This window comes from Mesoplodon bidens (genome assembly GCF_964165515.1).
Source record: "Mesoplodon bidens genome assembly, chromosome: 2".
In the NCBI taxonomy this organism is placed as follows: domain Eukaryota; kingdom Metazoa; phylum Chordata; class Mammalia; order Artiodactyla; family Ziphiidae; genus Mesoplodon; species Mesoplodon bidens.
In genome coordinates, this window is record NC_138177.1 from 68,499,184 (window position 1) to 68,515,726 (window position 16,543).

At 51.5% G+C, this 16,543-nt stretch overlaps 3 protein-coding genes across 9 annotated transcripts; all 3 read right to left on the reverse strand.

The window, feature by feature from the left end:
* Nucleotides 1-13: 13 nt before the first annotated feature.
* Nucleotides 14-3,771, reverse strand: PPOX (protoporphyrinogen oxidase). 3 transcript variants are annotated; one of them, XM_081226485.1, is made up of 13 exons: nt 3,567-3,769; nt 3,300-3,394; nt 3,006-3,140; nt 2,757-2,872; nt 2,442-2,574; nt 1,998-2,142; nt 1,698-1,888; nt 1,213-1,273; nt 911-1,029; nt 723-833; nt 474-623; nt 316-358; nt 14-232 (listed from the first exon to the last, which is right to left on the reverse strand). In XM_081226485.1, exons 2-13 carry the CDS (start codon nt 3,384-3,386, stop codon nt 90-92), a joined length of 1,434 nt encoding a protein of 477 aa, XP_081082611.1. In that variant the 5' UTR covers nt 3,387-3,394; nt 3,567-3,769; the 3' UTR covers nt 14-89. The 3 variants fall into 3 exon arrangements, with proteins under 3 accessions (XP_081082611.1, XP_081082612.1, XP_081082613.1); XM_081226486.1 differs by lacking the exon at nt 2,442-2,574 and having other exon boundaries at nt 1,998-2,155; nt 3,567-3,771; XM_081226487.1 differs by lacking the exons at nt 3,006-3,140; nt 3,300-3,394; nt 3,567-3,769 and having other exon boundaries at nt 1,998-2,155; nt 2,757-2,868.
* An 865-nt stretch (nt 3,772-4,636) lies between these two features.
* Nucleotides 4,637-11,326, reverse strand: USP21 (ubiquitin specific peptidase 21). Of its 3 annotated transcripts, none has more exons than XM_081224657.1 (13): nt 10,600-11,326; nt 9,419-9,778; nt 8,320-8,379; nt 8,041-8,161; nt 7,707-7,818; nt 7,372-7,527; nt 6,804-6,868; nt 6,444-6,547; nt 6,175-6,261; nt 5,810-5,888; nt 5,472-5,579; nt 5,251-5,365; nt 4,638-5,011 (listed from the first exon to the last, which is right to left on the reverse strand). In XM_081224657.1, exons 2-13 carry the CDS (start codon nt 9,755-9,757, stop codon nt 4,921-4,923), a joined length of 1,437 nt encoding a protein of 478 aa, XP_081080783.1. In that variant the 5' UTR covers nt 9,758-9,778; nt 10,600-11,326; the 3' UTR covers nt 4,638-4,920. The 3 variants fall into 3 exon arrangements, with proteins under 3 accessions (XP_081080782.1, XP_081080783.1, XP_081080781.1); XM_081224655.1 differs by having other exon boundaries at nt 4,639-5,011; nt 9,158-9,778; XM_081224656.1 differs by lacking the exon at nt 5,251-5,365 and having other exon boundaries at nt 4,637-5,011; nt 9,158-9,778.
* A 92-nt stretch (nt 11,327-11,418) lies between these two features.
* On the reverse strand, nt 11,419-15,158 carry UFC1 (ubiquitin-fold modifier conjugating enzyme 1). Of its 3 annotated transcripts, XM_081224667.1 has the most exons (7): nt 15,043-15,153; nt 14,763-14,885; nt 13,085-13,152; nt 12,784-12,847; nt 12,409-12,485; nt 12,066-12,156; nt 11,419-11,863 (listed from the first exon to the last, which is right to left on the reverse strand). In XM_081224667.1, exons 2-7 carry the CDS (start codon nt 14,883-14,885, stop codon nt 11,783-11,785), a joined length of 504 nt encoding a protein of 167 aa, XP_081080793.1. In that variant the 5' UTR covers nt 15,043-15,153; the 3' UTR covers nt 11,419-11,782. The 3 variants fall into 3 exon arrangements, with proteins under 3 accessions (XP_081080793.1, XP_081080794.1, XP_081080792.1); XM_081224668.1 differs by lacking the exon at nt 13,085-13,152 and having other exon boundaries at nt 15,043-15,158; XM_081224666.1 differs by lacking the exon at nt 15,043-15,153 and having other exon boundaries at nt 14,763-14,919.
* Nucleotides 15,159-16,543: the final 1,385 nt, after the last annotated feature.

Sequence of the window (16,543 nt, forward strand, 5' to 3'; positions counted from 1 at the left end):
AGCCAGACCAAGCCAAGCTCCAGCAACTTTTATTTTCATGGGTGAGAGAATCTCTGTCAGCAGGGGCAGGAAGAAGTGGGGTTTGAAGATCAACTGTTAGGTTCTGTGCCCAGGACACGGGCTGCTGCCTGGCGCCCACTCTCTATACAATCATTGACAGCAACCCCCTCATATGAGGCTCCGGCCAGAGTCAAAGGCAGCTTCTGAGCAGCCAGGAATTGGGAAGCTGACTCTGGGAGGAAAAGATAAAAGGAATGTTACAGCTGGGGGTCTATTTTCATAGCTCTTCTCAGCCCAGCTGCTTTCCCAACTTACCCAATTTTTGCCAGTGGCCTAAAGTATACTGGGGGATACAGTTCTGGGGAGAGAAGAGGGGATACAGGGAAAGATTACTACTGATGTCCCAGGCCTGGGTAGACAATGACAAATGTACTAGTCCCTGCCTCCAGTGGGTAGCTGAGGAGTGTTTTTACCTTGTGTAGATGAACCAAGCAGTGACTTGGTGGCTCCTTCAGTCCTAATTGAGTGGCAGCTGCTTTCTCTGCCTCCTTTTGGAACAGCTCCTGAGATAAGACACTGCCCCTGGCTTCTAATGTCCGTAACCAGGAACCTCCCAACATCACCTAAGGAGGGAATACGGCACTGACCAGCCTGGCCTTACTACACTGGGGCACAGAGGAGCTCTTGGGAAACTCCCACTAAGCAAAGCTGCCTTCTCTCACAGTCACTCTGAGGCCAGGGGGGCTCCCATCCTGCTCAGGGAAAGCAACTGAGTCATACACGATTCCCAGGATGCCTGGGTCTTCTGAGGATGGCACCAAATGTCCAAATCCCTGGAGAAAAGGAAGAGACTGGGTCAGGAGGGAAGAGTTCCAGTTGAGCCCACGTCTCCCCTTCTTCTGTGTCACACCTGGACAGGCAGACGAGCTCCTCGGTACTGTAGATTCACCACAGCCACAGACACAGCAGTGATGGTACTCAGAGCACGAGCCAGCGGTGCAGCCTCAGCAGGGAGCAGCTTGCTGAGCACTGGAGGAGAGCAGGCAGAGGCCTGCCTCAGGAGGCATTCACACTACAATTTTACCAACCCTCCTTGGGATTAGACTCCCACAGGGTTGACCAGTTCAGGGGCATGGCATGGTCCTGTTGGCCCAGAAAGAAGCTACGTTGCCTCAACCCGGTTGGAGAAGGGGAGGGTGACCACCACATTACCTGAAGCTGGAATGGCACTAACAATGTGGTCAGCCTCCAGGTTGCTGTCCCCTAGAGACACCTGAGAGGAAGAAAACATTTAAAAGACACAGAGATCATGGGAATTTTGCCTTAGTTTCCCAGGCAGGAGAGAGACTGGGTGCTGAGTCAGGATGAAGAGACTAAGTAGTCAGCACAAAAATCATCCCCCCATTACTCCAGGAAGTGGGCCAGACAAAAGCCAGTGGGCTACTCTGAAATGTTTCGTGGAGCTCAGTGGTTCTTTCCCCTAGCTGGGAGCCACTTATATATATTCTATCCACAGGTTTGGATCAAACAGGTCTTGGAGGAAGGTCCAAAAATAAGGCCTAGGAATGTGGAGTAGCCCATATTTAAATAGCTTCTAGGACAGGAGAACAAGGAGAAACTCCAGTCCTGCCGGCTAAAGCATTTAGACAAAGTTGGAAACTCTAACAGGTTCATTACACTCCAGGGGACTCTCCTACCTTCCAGCACCCTTCTGCTTCGAGGCTGAGCCCACAGACTGGCTGGCCTCTGAGAACACTGACACCCCTACTAGTCAGGTGGGTGTTAAGGGCCTGAGGCAATGTCTCCAGCCCTCCACGGAGTGACCACTGGCTCCAGCGCTCAGCCCGAGCCTGGCGAATAAGGGCTGAGTCTGGCTGTGGGCCCCGCCCTGCAGAGGAGGAAGTAGAGAAAAATCATTAAAATAGCACCCCTTGCTTCCAGTCCCTCACTCTGGCAGTCCTTAATATCTTCAACCCTCGAACCAACTCCCCCCTCACCTGCCCCCAGCAGCAGCCCCAGTAATATGGAACGATGGGTTTGCTCAGCTTGGAAGAGACTGGGAAAGCAGGACCTGATGCTGAGCTCACGGCTGTTGCCTGCAAACACTCCACGGCAAAGACTGTCCATGGCTAGAGACGCCACCTTAAGGGTGAGACTGGGATTGAGAGGCCAAGGAATAAGCTGCACTAATTTCCACTGTCCCTGCTTGGCAGTGAATAGGGGTGGGGTGGGGTTTGGTTGGAAAGCAGTCCCACTATTACAGAAGGATGGAAAGGAAATGAAGGCATTCACCCCCAACACTGAGTTTGGGCGGCTACTGGGTATGAAGAGAAGAGGGCATTTTCAGATGGTACAGAAGAGGCCCTAGTGGTAGGTTCGAGTATGGGGATCTGCAGCTGGTTTAGGAGGGGAGGGATTTGGGGGCTTCTGGGCGGTGTTACCTCAGGACCAAGGCGGCGCTGGGCGAAACTGTGCACAGTCTCATCAGGGTCTTTGCCCCGGGGCGTAGTCAACTCCTTCAGCCCAGCCCAAAACAGAGGTTTGGAGAAGGGAGGGGAAGGGCGGAGTAGCCCCCTGCGTGGAGAAAGGCACAGTGAAGAGGGAGCTCTGATTTAACCCCCCAGCTCCAGGGGGTCATTTCCATTCATTTGGCCCCTTTTGCTGGGAGGGCTGACAAACTGGAAGATGAGGAAATGGAAGGGATATGAGGATGGAAGCAGAGGAGAAGGATGGCAGTAAGGAGGTGAGGGCATTACCTGATGCCAGAGGGCAGGGCGTGCAGGGCGCCACCTACATACAGGAACCTGTTCTGGGCAGCTGCATGGTCTCCCCGGACAGGCAACACTTCTGAGTCCAAGCCAAGCTCGGAAACCTGCTCCACACGTCCTCAGAAAGAGCATAAACTAAGGAAAGGACTGACCACCAAATCTACTTGCTCCCCTTCACTCTATTCTCTAGTGAAGGTCCGTCCACAACCTCTCCTAGGCATTCCACAAGCCGCTCACCATGAGCAGGGTCCGGGCTCCCAGGACTCCCGCTGGCCGAATTCCTCGAGGTCCAAGTTCAAAGATAGCACCATCTGGCCCTCGTACCGAGCGGATCCAGCCTCCCAGGCGCTCGCTGCCCTCCACCAATACCACCTGGGGACAAGAGGGAGCCACTGCAGCCTATAGCCGCGGCCGCAGCCGCGGCGGCGTAAAGGGTCAGGAGGGGAATGGGGCGGTTCATTCCCTCTTGCTGAAAATGGGAGAGGAGTATTAAAGGAGGCTCTCTCTGGCACGGAGGCGGGGGCCACTCACCTTGGGGGGACAAGGGGCCCGGCTCAGGTGGTAACTAGCGGCCAAGCCGCTGATCCCTCCGCCCAGCACGACCACGGTCCGGCCCATGGTGAAGCCTGCGGGTGTGGAGGCGATACGGACAGGCTGACCAGAAGCACCCTGCTCTCCAGAAGACCTGCGGGTTCCGCGTTCCACCCCCGGCCATTCGCTGCTTTAGGGGAAACTAAGGCAGAGCCCGCGGATGGGTTGGTGGAACTGTGAGGTCCCCGCCCAGGGCCTAGGACTCACCCACGAGAGGAACGAGAAAAATTAGGGTAAAGGAGGAGACAGAGGTCTCAACACATCACGCCGCCGGCGTCCCAGGGGCGGGGGCTGGGAGGTGGATAAGGGCCACACCCACGCTATCTGCTAGCGCAGGGCTCTGGGCTCCGGCCTGCCGCCGGTCTTCTGAAGCGCTTTTCCTCCCGCCCGCCCCCACTAGGCCTAGAGTTTCAGTCCGCTGCCTCCACCGCCTCCCCTCCCCTCCCCCCAGTTTTTCGGTCTCTCCGACTCTCCGTCCACTCTATTCTCGCGGCACACTCCTGACCTTACCTTCCTGCTCCTGGATTGGTGGGTCCTGGAAGGCCCCGATCACACTCACCAATGAAAACACTGAACAGGCAGCGGCTCCTCCTCCCGTAAAGGCGGGGGGCTGGCCCCTGTAGAAGGTTGCTCTCTGGAGCTGGAGGTTAGTTAACTGGTTCGATGCCAGTTTGGAGAGAGCAGCCGTATCCGTCACTGACTTCGCCTCAAGGCTGGAGCGGCGAGAGCTGCGTGCTGGTTAGCATTCCCCAGCTCGAGCTCCCAGGCCCAGCTAGGCTGAGAACCCTGGAGGGAGGGCCTCATGAGCTTTGGTTGTAGGGAGAGTAGATAGGGACACTGGAGGCTGGTCCGTGGGGAGGTGGGTCCATAAACAGCTCCTTGATGTTAGCAACAGCCTGGACCTACGGGAGTTAGGGCGGCCCGGCAACGTACCGTGTTTATCAACAGGGGTCCTTGGGCACCTCGCTCTCGAGGGGGCAGCCCCCTACGCCGGCAGAACCCGTCTACCCAGTGCCTGCGCTCTAGCTCCAGGCTTCCTTACAGCTTCACGAGTCTCAAACTCGCCTTCCCTTTTCCTCCCAATGTAAACCTTCACTGCGTGGTCAAACCTTGGCATTAACGTGTCCTGGTCCGGCACCTCTATCCCCACTCCCACCCCCACGGCTTTGAGCGCGCCCCCATCTGTTCAGAGAGGGAACTGAGTCCCAGGAAGACTCCAATTCGGCCTAGTTCTGTATCTCCACCCCCCTTAAGCACAAATACAAATAAGGACATCATTTTTTCTTAATAAATTTATTCACAAAAAAAAGTGAGACTGTAGAGGGTCTGGGGGCTGTACACGGGCAGGGGCCTGGGGAGCTCTGTACATGGGGCTGGGAGACAAGGGAGCCTCCAGGTAGAAGGGTATTTTTTAATAAAAAAAATAATGGGAGGTACAACCACCCCCTCCCCCCTCCCCGATTAAAAAGACACAAAAATAGACGTCTCTGAGGTAAATGGGGAGCCTGGGGGCTTGAGGGTGTTGAAAGGGTTTCACAGGTGCCAGGGCTTAAAGGGGATGTCACAGGCACCGGGGTGGCTCCTGCATCAGTTGGTAGAACAGCACGTAGCCCTCACTGGATGCCACCTGGTTTTCACTGACAGGGGAGACACTAGGAAGAAGGGAGATGGGGAAGGAGGTGTGATCATTCCTGCATATTCCCCCCTCCCCACATGATCAACCTCACAGCATCCCGGTAGTGATCAGGAAAGACGGCCCCATACCCACACACACATCCACCCACCGCCCGCCTTTTACCAGGCACTGTGCTCTCCTGGGGCTTCGTATTAGGGAAAGGTGTCAGGGCTGCAGCGGGAATGGGGCAGGAGTTGAATAGGAGGCTATTCTCACCGAGAGTCATTGTAGACATGCCAACCAGTCTGGCACCGGCACAGGGCTGTGTAGTGGCCATAGTGGACACTGCCCGAGTGGTTGCAAAGGGCATACAGCTGATATACGGGGCTTCCTTCGGGGTTAGAGATGACCAAATTCTATAGTCAGAGCTGTGCCCCACTCCCACTCTCTCCCTCCCCTTCATGGGAGCTCCTCAGGACCTTCCCTACAAGACTCACCGGCTTTATCACTGGCAAAGTCCCCTAGGCTCAGTCGCTGCAGCGGGAAGTCTACACCTACTGAACTTTTCTTGATGGAGCCTCGGGAGGCGGAAAATCGATTAAGATCTAAGCTCTGGTTAAGGAGAATTTGGGAGGCAGAGGGCCTCTGAGGGGGGCTGAGGAATTGAATGTTGTCCACACCCCTCCCTGAACACACATGGGGAGCTTGGTAGGGAAAGGTGGAGTGGCAGGCTTTTCCTAAGGAAAACTGAATTCCCAAATGTCCAACCTCTGCAAACATGGGGAATGAGGAAAAAGAATGAATAGGAGAAGTAAGAATTTGAAGATTAGGATACGGAGCACGAGGATTCGGGGGAATCTTTGTACTGTCAACTTTTTGGTACTTCGTGTTTTCTGCCGACATTGGTCACACACCTGAGTAAATGTCAAATAATATTATAAGGTTAACATGCTCCTCACCTCAGTTGGCTTTTCTGACACCCTGACTCACATACAAATTTACTATGCTCCCTATTACTTCTGTATCCTCTGGGCAACTGCCCTTTGCCCTGGGAATCCCAGGACATATCTGAAACTCCTACACAAACCCAGACATATAAGTGTTATTCTTCATACTAAGGCATCATGCAACCCCTTTTACCCATATGGAGCCCCCCCAGGTCTCCCACCCTTACTATATCCCTTGTGAACCCACACATACTGGGGCATTCTCCGATTCTAGCTCTTCTTCCTTGGTGAAAAGGCTGAAACAATCCCGCAGAGACACCTTGCCCCCGGCAAATCCTTTCTGGGGGGAAAGGAGAGTGAAGGGTCAGCATGTTCTGAATTTCCTTTTTCAACCCTTCTCAATTAATCCAAGCTTCATTTCTGCTCCAGAGACCCACAGGGTTCCCTCCCACACTGGGGGTGGGCAGGGTTGGGTCACAGAACCCATGTCCCATCCACCCCTGGAATCTTCTGGAATCCCACCTTGGGGATGGGCAGGGACAGGTCACAAAAAACCTCGAAGGTCGTGGAGCGATACCCACAGGCCTGGCACTTGAGACAACTTTTCAACTGGCCCACAAACAGGTCTAGATAGAAGCAAAGGGGCAGGAGAAGCAGTCATTGTGGGATGCCTGAGATGCTTCCTTGGATTCCCATCTCTTCCCACCTGTTTGCCTGACCCTTCCTTTCCCACCACCGACACTCCTCACAAACCCCTCACAACTTCTCCACATTTTTGTCATCCAGTCTTGTTCCCACACCCCTGGATAGGATCGATTTTTTTCTGCCAAGCCCGCATCCCCCACACACTAACTTTCCCCATCACTTTGTCTCGTTCCATACCCACAATCTTGCTGTCCTCTCGCTCCAGGTAACGCTTCCACATTAGGTTGGCTCGGTCGTCATCGCTAGGACAGATCAAGGGAAGTGGGGAGCACCCATGAGACAGCAGGAACACCGGGCACCCCCAACGCCACTGAAATGATCCACAGAGCCCTGTACCCCACCCATACCCCAGCTCCTTCTCTAAATTTCAAGAAAGAGACAAAGGAGTAATGCTTCAGAGGACTTTCCAGGGAAATCCAAGGTGAGAGGAAAAGAAAGGAATGTCGACAAGGGAAGAACATGCCGTCTTCCTCCACCTGGCTTCAGACCCCTTAGGTACCTTGTAAATTAATTATCCCCTCCTCCGTCAATATGGTGACAGCCATAGCACTGTCTTCTGCCTCCATCTGTGCCCCTCAGCCTCCCTCCTCCTGCCTTCTTCCTACTTCTGCACTGCTTCTCAAACCATTTTCTGAGCTAAGTATTTCCTTGGACCCTACATCCTCAATCTTGACTAGCTTACTTCTGTGAAGGATGACTGCTGCTGATAAACTACTGCGGAGAAGAAGGAGGGGAGCAACCTTACCTTAACTCAGGTTCTTCTAGCAGAGCCCCTCCACGGCGAGGTTGGGAGGGAGCTGGACTATTGGCCAGGACTGGCGGAGCCCGGCGGTCTCGTCGGTTGATTTCGAGGTGTAGCCGCTCCATGAGGAGCTTCAGAAACTCTTGGGCATCCTGCTGGCTGCAGTCAGACAAAGAACATGGGCAACTGACCCCTGCCTAGTCCACAGTCACTAACCTCTGCCCAGACATCTGTCCCCAATTCCTGGATGAAGAGCGTCTCAAGGCTCAGAATAATGCTGCTTGGCCCTACCCCCAGACAAGGCCAGAGAGAAATCCCATACCCTCCAGCTCTCCCACCTGTATCCAGAGAAGGAGGGAACATATTTCTGGAAGACAGCTCGGAATCGAGTAGGATTCACAGCTTCACAGGAGTCAGGGTGCCACAGGGCACCAATCACATCTGCAAAGGCTATTAGGGTGGGAGTGGGGAAGGCAAACAATGGTTAATGACTAGAAGAGGGAAGCAAGAGGAGGCTTAGAAGGTGGAAAACAACCTCTAGGAAATCAGGCACTAGGAAAACAGATACAACTGCCAGCTTTCAGGGTTGGGGCCACTGGCACTGGCAGATGGACCTACAAGGGTTTGGGGAAAAGAGGACTTGAAAGAAGGGAGCAGGAGTTGTCGCCCCACCTTCAGTGAGCTCTTGGGCTCGGCCGCCTCCAGGCACCTCTTGCCGGAAGTCCCTTCGCAGACAGAAGTCCCGAAGAGGCCGAGTGCTGCTCAAACACTGTAGCACAGCATTCAGGAAGCACTGGAGAGCAGTAAAGACAGTGCCATTACCTCCCCAGACCAGTGCCTAGGAAGCCTTAGGAGAACTTCAGTGCTGTCCTTCCCCAAGTTTCCCTCCCCATGCCTGGCCCCAACACCAGTTCACATTCCTGTTAGGAAAGACAGGAGAATGGCTCTCACCGTGTTCCCCAGGTTTCGGAGGCCAACATGACCAGAGCCCAGAAGCAGTGTGTGATGAGCCTGGAAGGTCAGAGTACAGTCAGCACATTCCCATATATCCCAGCTGGCACTTTAACCTTTCGACAGCATGCTGCCCACTGCCTTCCCCACCCCATCCTTCACCCCCAAACTCTACACTTTTTCCGTCACTGGGTATTAGGGTCTCCCTACCTCAATGGCCATGAGCAGTAAGCCTATCACAGCTGAGTGTACCACGGACTCAGCCATGGCTGTCCCACCTATTCCCCACTTACTCCTCTGCCCAGCTAGCCGGCGATGCAGCTCCTGGGGCAACTCCCCAAGCACTGGCATGGTTGCCCAGCTGCTCCCCACCCCCACCTTGCTACCCCCAAGGCCCCTTCCTGCGCCCGTGGCCCCTTCCTGCACCCTCTCCTGACGGCTCCAACTGCAATCAGCCTAGCTCACTTAGGTTGGGAAATGGGCAACCACACGAGCTCAGATGTTCTGAGCCCGCCCCTCTTCAGCTCCAGAGATTAATTAGGCCTAGGCGACAAGGTACAGCAAGGGAAGGTAAGGGCCTGGGGACCCAAAGAATTCCAAATGGTTTATTCCTTGGGGACTGAAATGGCACACCATTCTGGGGAGTCACAGACAACCCTGGAAAGGGTCTATGAGGCTTAAGGGTACTTAAATAAGGCAGAGCAGAGTCCAAACTACTGAAAGGAAGGGGGTGAAAAAGGAACTTGGCAAAAAGGGGAAAGGAAAGCCATATGATGGCAAGAAAGCTGGAGGCATGGAGGAACATGGGCATGGAAGGCATGTGCTGGCAAGTCCTCACCATCTTGTTATCGGAGTAGAAAGGTTCAGAGGGCCGGGCAGATATCACGTGGAAGGAGCCATGGGAAGTAGGGGGCTCTGTCCGTATGCTGAGCAAGGTGGGTGGCCCAGGAAAGCCCCCAAGGCGTCGGAGAGAGGTGCTACGTCTCAAAGTGGGTGGCTCAGGCCGGAGAGCCAAGCGGCTCAGTGCAGCCCCTAGCTCTCCAGTGCCGCGGTGCCCTCCCAAGGCAATCCCCATTGGACGCAAGTCCCCACTGCTCACAGACTTGGAACGGGCTAGGTTGGTCCTTGATGGGAGAGGCAGAGCCACAGTTGGGGGTGGTGAGCCAGGCAGGGGAACTCCATGATCTGCCCGAATTGGGCCTCTGGGACGAGGGCCTGAGGTCCGTCCCCGTCCCAGCTCCAGTTTCTTGAGCCGTTCCTCAGGGGGACCTGGCCTAGGAGGCAGAGGTCGTAACACAGGGTTCGGCCCAGGGGCTGGGTTTCGGCGCTCCTTGCTCCGGGCCCTGGGAGCAAATGGTAGCTTGGATCCCACTCGGGGCTGGACATTAAGAGGTGGCTCTCGGGTCCGTCCCAGGCGGTGCTCAGAAGCCTGGGGCATTGTGGACACCACAGGCTGGACCTGGGAGGAGAAGAGACGATCAGCGTTTGAATAGAGGGAGGTGGGAACCTAGGCTGCCATTCTAGCTACATGCATGGAGGGCAGGAACCATGTCTATCATATCAATCATTGTATCCCCAGTGCCTAGTATAGTGTTTGGTACAAAGTAAACACTTAGTATCCATTGAGTAAATGAATGAATGAATGATAGCAGGCAGGGCTTTGACTCTTTCTACATTCCTCACGCCCTTCCTGCAGAATACTGCTTTACTGGAGAGCCAATGATAAAGAGTTCCTATCTTGGCTGTCTTTATAATCTAGGTGCTCATGAAGGTTCCCCCATACCTGCCTAGTCAAGTGGGATGCGCTCTGGGTCACTTGGGACCTCTGGTCAAGTAGCGGTGTCGATGCAAGTATAACAGCCCCAAGGACAGCATTCCATTCTCAAACCCCTGCCCCTCCTGGCTGCAAATGAAGTACACTAAAAAGGTTACTTGCGAATCACTCCCTCCCCCACCTCTGAGCTCCAAAGTGGTATTGGGGCTCAGGGGCTGTGGCGAGGAGGGAGGACGAACTAACTCCCTGACCCCTAATCTCTGCACATCTCCCACCACAGGAGGTATCAACCGGGTCCGCCCCCCTCGAGGGCAGAAAGGCCGAGGCTGCTGATTGGCTACGGGGTCCAGCGGCATATTCTACACGATCCATGGATGCTGGTCCCTCCTGCCCAGTTCTCGCAGGCCTGCCGGGCCCCCAGCGTCTCTGCCTTTGGGGTGGGCGATCTCTCGGGTCTGGAACAGTCTTCCCTCGGCACCCCCACGCCATAACGCCCCGGACCGTACCTGTCCCCGGGTGAGGCGGTGGGGGAGGCCAGCCGGGGCCAGGCCCCAGCTCAGGGCCACCCCCTACTACCCTCGTGCAGCGCCCCCGCGGGCCCGGCTGCAGCTTTAGCCGCAGCTAGTGCCCAGATCTCTCCCACCGCAGGGGCCGCCGCCATCTTTGTTGGTCCCGCCCGGCCACCGGCCGCCGGCTTCACTGTCTCCCACAGCGCCTGCGCACCCACACTCAGACTCCACCCACCGGCTTCCTCGGCGCTTGCGTGAACCCGCCCCCTCGGCTCCGCCGCCGACACCATGGAAACACAGCCAACTTTAGGACCGCCAGTTCCCAGCTTTGGCAAGAATTGTCTTTAAACCATCGCTCCAAAGCAAGTCCCTAAAGTAGAGTCCCATCGCCCCACCCCGTGGCTCTAAAGGATATAGATCTGACAATCGTAGTATGGCCCCCCAGCTTGCAGCACAGATCCTTCCCAGGGAGCAGGGGTGCGAATGCAGGGCCTGGGTCCAGCCCACAGACCAGTGAGTATCCACATAGGGTTGGGAAGATCCCTGGAGGGCAGGGAATGAATACTGGCTCTGCAAAACCAGTCGTCAAACATCTTGCAGGCCAAAGCAGTAGGCTCCCTGCTAAAGGACAAAAGCAGATCTCAGCAGCAGGGAGAGCAGTCAGGATTTCCTTTCATTCCCCAGCTCCAGACCAGAGCATCCTCCATTTCCCCTTCCCTCCCGAACTAGTATAGTTGTACATGTGCCTTGGGTCTTAGCCTGCTGACCCTAAGCCTGCTCACCCTCTATTAACAGCCACCAATGAGAACCACAAGCCACAGGAGGAAGCAGCTTTTATTGATGAGTTATCTCCAGAAACCAAAAAGACTATGTACTCACTTTCAGTCACCCCCTATCCCTCCAGGACCTCACACTGCTCCACCTGGACAAGGGATATAAATTGCCTTTTGTTTTTTCAAGGCCCTAGTCTTTCTCCTTCCTGTGTAGCCCAACTTAGAAATTCAGCAGCAATACCGTTGTTTTTTTCAGCAGTGTCTGCTGCAACTATTGATATTTAGTAACAATTACGGGTGAAGGGGTGTGGGGGGAAGTGGTTAGATGAGTAAAAAGAATGATGCACAGGAAAACAGGAACGTAGCCTATGGAAGGTCCCTCTGTCCTGCCTCAGTGGATTGATCCTTCATTGGCTGCATTTCTCTTTATGCTGAATCACTCCCTTCTGAATCAGATCGGGGATTTCCACTGCCAGCCACGGACCCAGCTGCAATACAAGGGAGACCCTGTGAGACTACTACCACCCAATCAATGCCTCTTATTCCATCAGAAGCTCCTTCCTAGAGATATTCTAGGAGAACACGCCCAAAGGAAAACACTGTTATTCCTTGTTTACTCTCAGTTACTTTTCTTATACCACTCAGGACCTAACCCCTTCTCCCCTTATATACCAAACACTCCAAACTTACCCCCAGAGCCATGAGATGAGCTAGTCCAAACTTAGGCACATTCCTGGCCCACAAAGGCTTAAAGTGATCAGTCAGGCATATTTTGCCGCCCCTATGAGATGGACAAGATGATCAGAAGGTGTTGACATGCAAGGTATACCACAAAGCACAGCAGGCTCTTGAGAGCACAGGAAGACTACTGGTGATCAGAATTGAGAACAAGGTCAGCTAAGTGCTTTGCCCAGACTTGGCAGAGGGAGACCTGGAGTCTCTCTAGGCCTGCAGACTCTGGGAAAACCCCTGCCTCAGAAAGTTCTTCCCCAAGGCCTTCTTTGACCTTTTCCCATCTCCTATTCAGTCCTACCTGTACATCTTTGCTGTTTTTCCATCCAGTTCAGGGACTGCGATTTCTGGAGCAGTAGTGGGATATGTGATAGGAATCTGGAAGAATTAGAAAGCTTTAATAAAACAGAATCAGAATAGAAAGGAACTAATCTAATCAGATATACACATTTCTTGGTTGAACTGAAATGTTCTATAAACTCATCAAGCAGCAGTCACACACCAGGATTCTGGACATGGAGATGAATAACTATAACCTATGCTTGTTTCAAACCTCAGCTTTTCCCTCCCATTTAAAAAGTTATCTTGGGTCCCTCCAAGAAAGGTTAGCTTGTTAACAATCACCTAATCCCTCCTGTTCTACTAACCTCCATAATTCCCACTCCATCATACTCACGTCAAACTCGATGTCAAACTCATATTTGAGGAGGTCATGGATGTACCAGCATTTTCCAAACCACCTGTAACATAGACCAAACCTCAGTGCAATTTTCCCATTCTTCTAATACTCAGATGACATCTTCTTGGCTTAGGTGACCAGCCTGGGAGACTCGTGGGTTGGGAATTGGGGAACTCTGGAGTTGTGGGAGTGGAGACCAGAAAGGGGCAGGAAAGGCCTGACAGTGGGCTCTGGGACACCAAAATGCTCAAGCTATGTGACATCCCCACCCTCACACCTCCCAAGAGGGTCTGCCTACCGAGTCCCTTCCTTGTTGGACTCCAGTCGGAACCAATCATTGTCTGCATTCTTGTTGTTCTCCACGTACTAAAAGTAGAGAATGAGGTCTTTGAGGGGGGTGTTGAGGTCAAGGGCAGTCCCCCTTCCCTCAAAAGAAAAGTGTGTGATTACTTCCTCTCTTAAGCACCCATATGCTGATGACTTTTAAATCTTTATCCTTAATCTAGAGCTTTTCTCAAAGCTTCAACTCCACTATCCAACTGTGTATTGAAATTTCTACCTTCATTCCACAGGTACCTCAAACTTGGCAGTCCGAGTTTCCCTCTAGTCTTTCATTCTCCACTGCACCAATCTCAGTTGGCAGTATTAGCATTCAGTCACCCAAGCCAAAAACCTGGGAATCATCCTTGACCCTCCTTCTCCTTTATTCTACAAACCAATCTGCTGATTTTACCTTCTGAATATTCTTTAAATCTACCTCTCCTCTCTATCTTCACCATAACTCCCAAGTTTAGATCATCATCTTTCTTTTGCCTGGATTAATGACAGCCTCCTAACTTCAATCTTATCCCTGTCAATTCTATTTTCCTCTCCACTGCCAGTGATTGATCTGAACCCAAATCTCATTGTGTTACTCCTCCGCTTAACATGCTTTAAAGGTATCCCAATGCCTCCAAGATAAAGTGCTCAAATCTATTTGTCAAGCCTTATCTACCACTCCCTGCCACATTTTGATGCTCTAACAACTCTGATCTACTTGTGTTTCTTCACATATGTCATGGTGTTTCTAGCTTCTATGACTGCTCATGCTGTTCCTTTTGCCTTGAATGTTCTTCTCTTACCTTCATGTTTTATCAGGCCAACTTATGTTCACCCTTTAAGCCTCGGCTCAAGCATTGCCTCTTCTAGGAAACCTTCCCTGACCAGACCCAAGCTGGATTTCGGTATCTCACCTCCTGCTTCAAAACATCTTAGCAATTTCTCAGACTCCTTCTCCCTGTTTCTCCACATAATGCATTATCATGTTATGTTTCTGTCCACCTCCGTAGGCTCAACTTTATTCGGCTTTGGATGCCCTTCCTAGGTACTTGGTATACAATAAATGTTTTTTTTAGTGAATGAATACATGCATCAGGAAAGCTGCTAGCCTTTGAAACAGAGACCACCGCAAGAAAGTCAAATTTTCTTCTCCTTCCACAGAAGGGAGATTAGCTCAGAAGATGGCTCGTTCCTAACCCTGAGCTCAGCTCCTTGTCTCTCTGCAACTAATATCTACTTGAATTTTTAGCTCTAACGTGTATTCCTCCCTCAGGACAAGTGAAAGAGGGAGCGGAGAGACGCGGACCGGGACTCAGGGTTCCAGGAATTCCTGTTGACCACCTCCCCTACATCCAAGAGAGCAATCACCTGGGGCCAGAAGGACACGTCATCCTCCGGGGCGGCATATCCCCCAAATAACTGCTGCTTTCAGTCAGAAAGTCTGGCGCCACCGTGGCTCCTAACCTGAGTCTCTTAGGAGGCACCTCCTCCCCACCGCGCCTCCCTAAGTCCCCCAGCCCCGCAGTCGTCCAATATCTATGAATTCGTAAAGTTAAACTTTAAAACCGGAAACGGCTTCCACACGGAGCCTATTCTTAAGGACACCAGATTACCCGCAACACTTTTGCGACGCGGTTGGCAGTAGAAGCACAACTGACCCGGATAAGAGACTGATATTCCTCCTTGAGTCTCTGCACCCACAACTCCCGATCTCGAGGTCCGGCATTGGTCTTCAGAACCGGGATCTCAGACACGACACGCCGGGTGGCCTCATCCGCCATCTTGGACCAGGGCGCAAGAGAAACACGGAAGTGGTATTACCTGTAGTTTACATTCAGGACGCCTCCATCTTTACTACTGGACGATGGGGAGTTGGGCTGCCTTGAAACTTCTTTGCATACGATCTTTATTTTATAGTAACGAAGAGAAATTTGTCACCTGATCACTTGCTTATGGGTGCAACGAGAAGGAAAGAATGGAAACGGATGTCTCTGTCCAGAATATAATTAAACCGCAGATGGCTCAAAGGGTGACTTCCGCTCATGCTCAGAGACGTAATCTCAGAAAACGCTTCCGGACACTGGAAGAGTTGTTACGATTTCAGGCAGTTCTAGGCGCCGTTCCGGCGCTGTCATCCTAAAACGCGCGATTCACATGTTTCGGCTTCGAATAAACTTCTTTAACTTCCTTGTAGTTCAGCTGAGATAGCGGGGGGCCAATGCAGTGATCCATTAGGAGGGTAGTAAACTCCTGAGAATTATTGGGAACTGTGGAGAATCAAAGTATATACAGGCTCAGCCCTGAACGGTTAACACAATTGAATTAGAAAATTCTTAATAAATGCCAAAGGAGTTTAGAGGTCACGGGAAGACTTGCCTTAGTGTAGCCTAGGCATTTTTGGGTCTGGAATGAACACATCTAGGAAGAAATCATGTCTCTTATCTCTAGTGCATGGCACACAGTAGGTACCCAGTAATCCTTTTGCAAAATTTGTATCTTCCAGTTGGTTTTTAAACCTAAGCACATTATTTTTGGCCTTAACTTAGATATCTTGTTTTCAGTGTTAATCGTTCCAACCCATGGTAGTAATTTTGGATCAAATCCCATTAATCATCAAATTATATAGTCTATCTACAACTTTAATTTCTAATGGCTGAAACCTCCAGTCCAGTGTTGAGAGCAGACAACCTTGTCTTGTTCTGATTTTAGAGGGGAAAGCACTGTCTTTTCCTTAAGTATGATGTTACCTTGTAGGCTTTTCGTGGATGCCCTTTATCAAGTTAAGGAAGTTCCCTTCTCTTCCTAGTGTTGAAGGTTTTTATCATGAATGAATATGAATTTTTTCCCCAAATGCTTTTTCTTTATTCACTGAGATGATGTGGTTTTTGTCTTTTATTTTCATGCTATATATTTCTTTCTTTGAAATATTGAATATTGGATAAGGGTAAGGCAAAGCTTGTAATATCTCACTAGAGTTCTTTCTCCTAGAGAAATAAAGATTTATTTCATTTAGGGTGTAGGCTCTGTGGTGTGGTAGAGTGCAGAGATTCGGAATGAGGCTTGCAATTTAATTGTCATAAGACTTTAGAGACGGGGGAGAGAGAAATGGGGAAACGTAGGTCAAAGGATACGAACTCTCAGTTATAAAAAGAATAAATTCTGAGGATTTAATGTACAGCATGGTGACTATAATTAATAAAATGGTATCGTATGTTTGAAAGTTGCTGAGAGTAGATCTTAAGCATTCTTAACCACACATGTGTAAACTATGTGAAGTGATGGATGTGGATATTGATCTTGGTAATCATTCCTATATATATATATATATATATATATATATATATATATATATATATATATATGTATAAAACTATCACATGTATATGATTTATACGTAGATGTATATCAAACCATCACTTTATACAATTATATTTGTCAA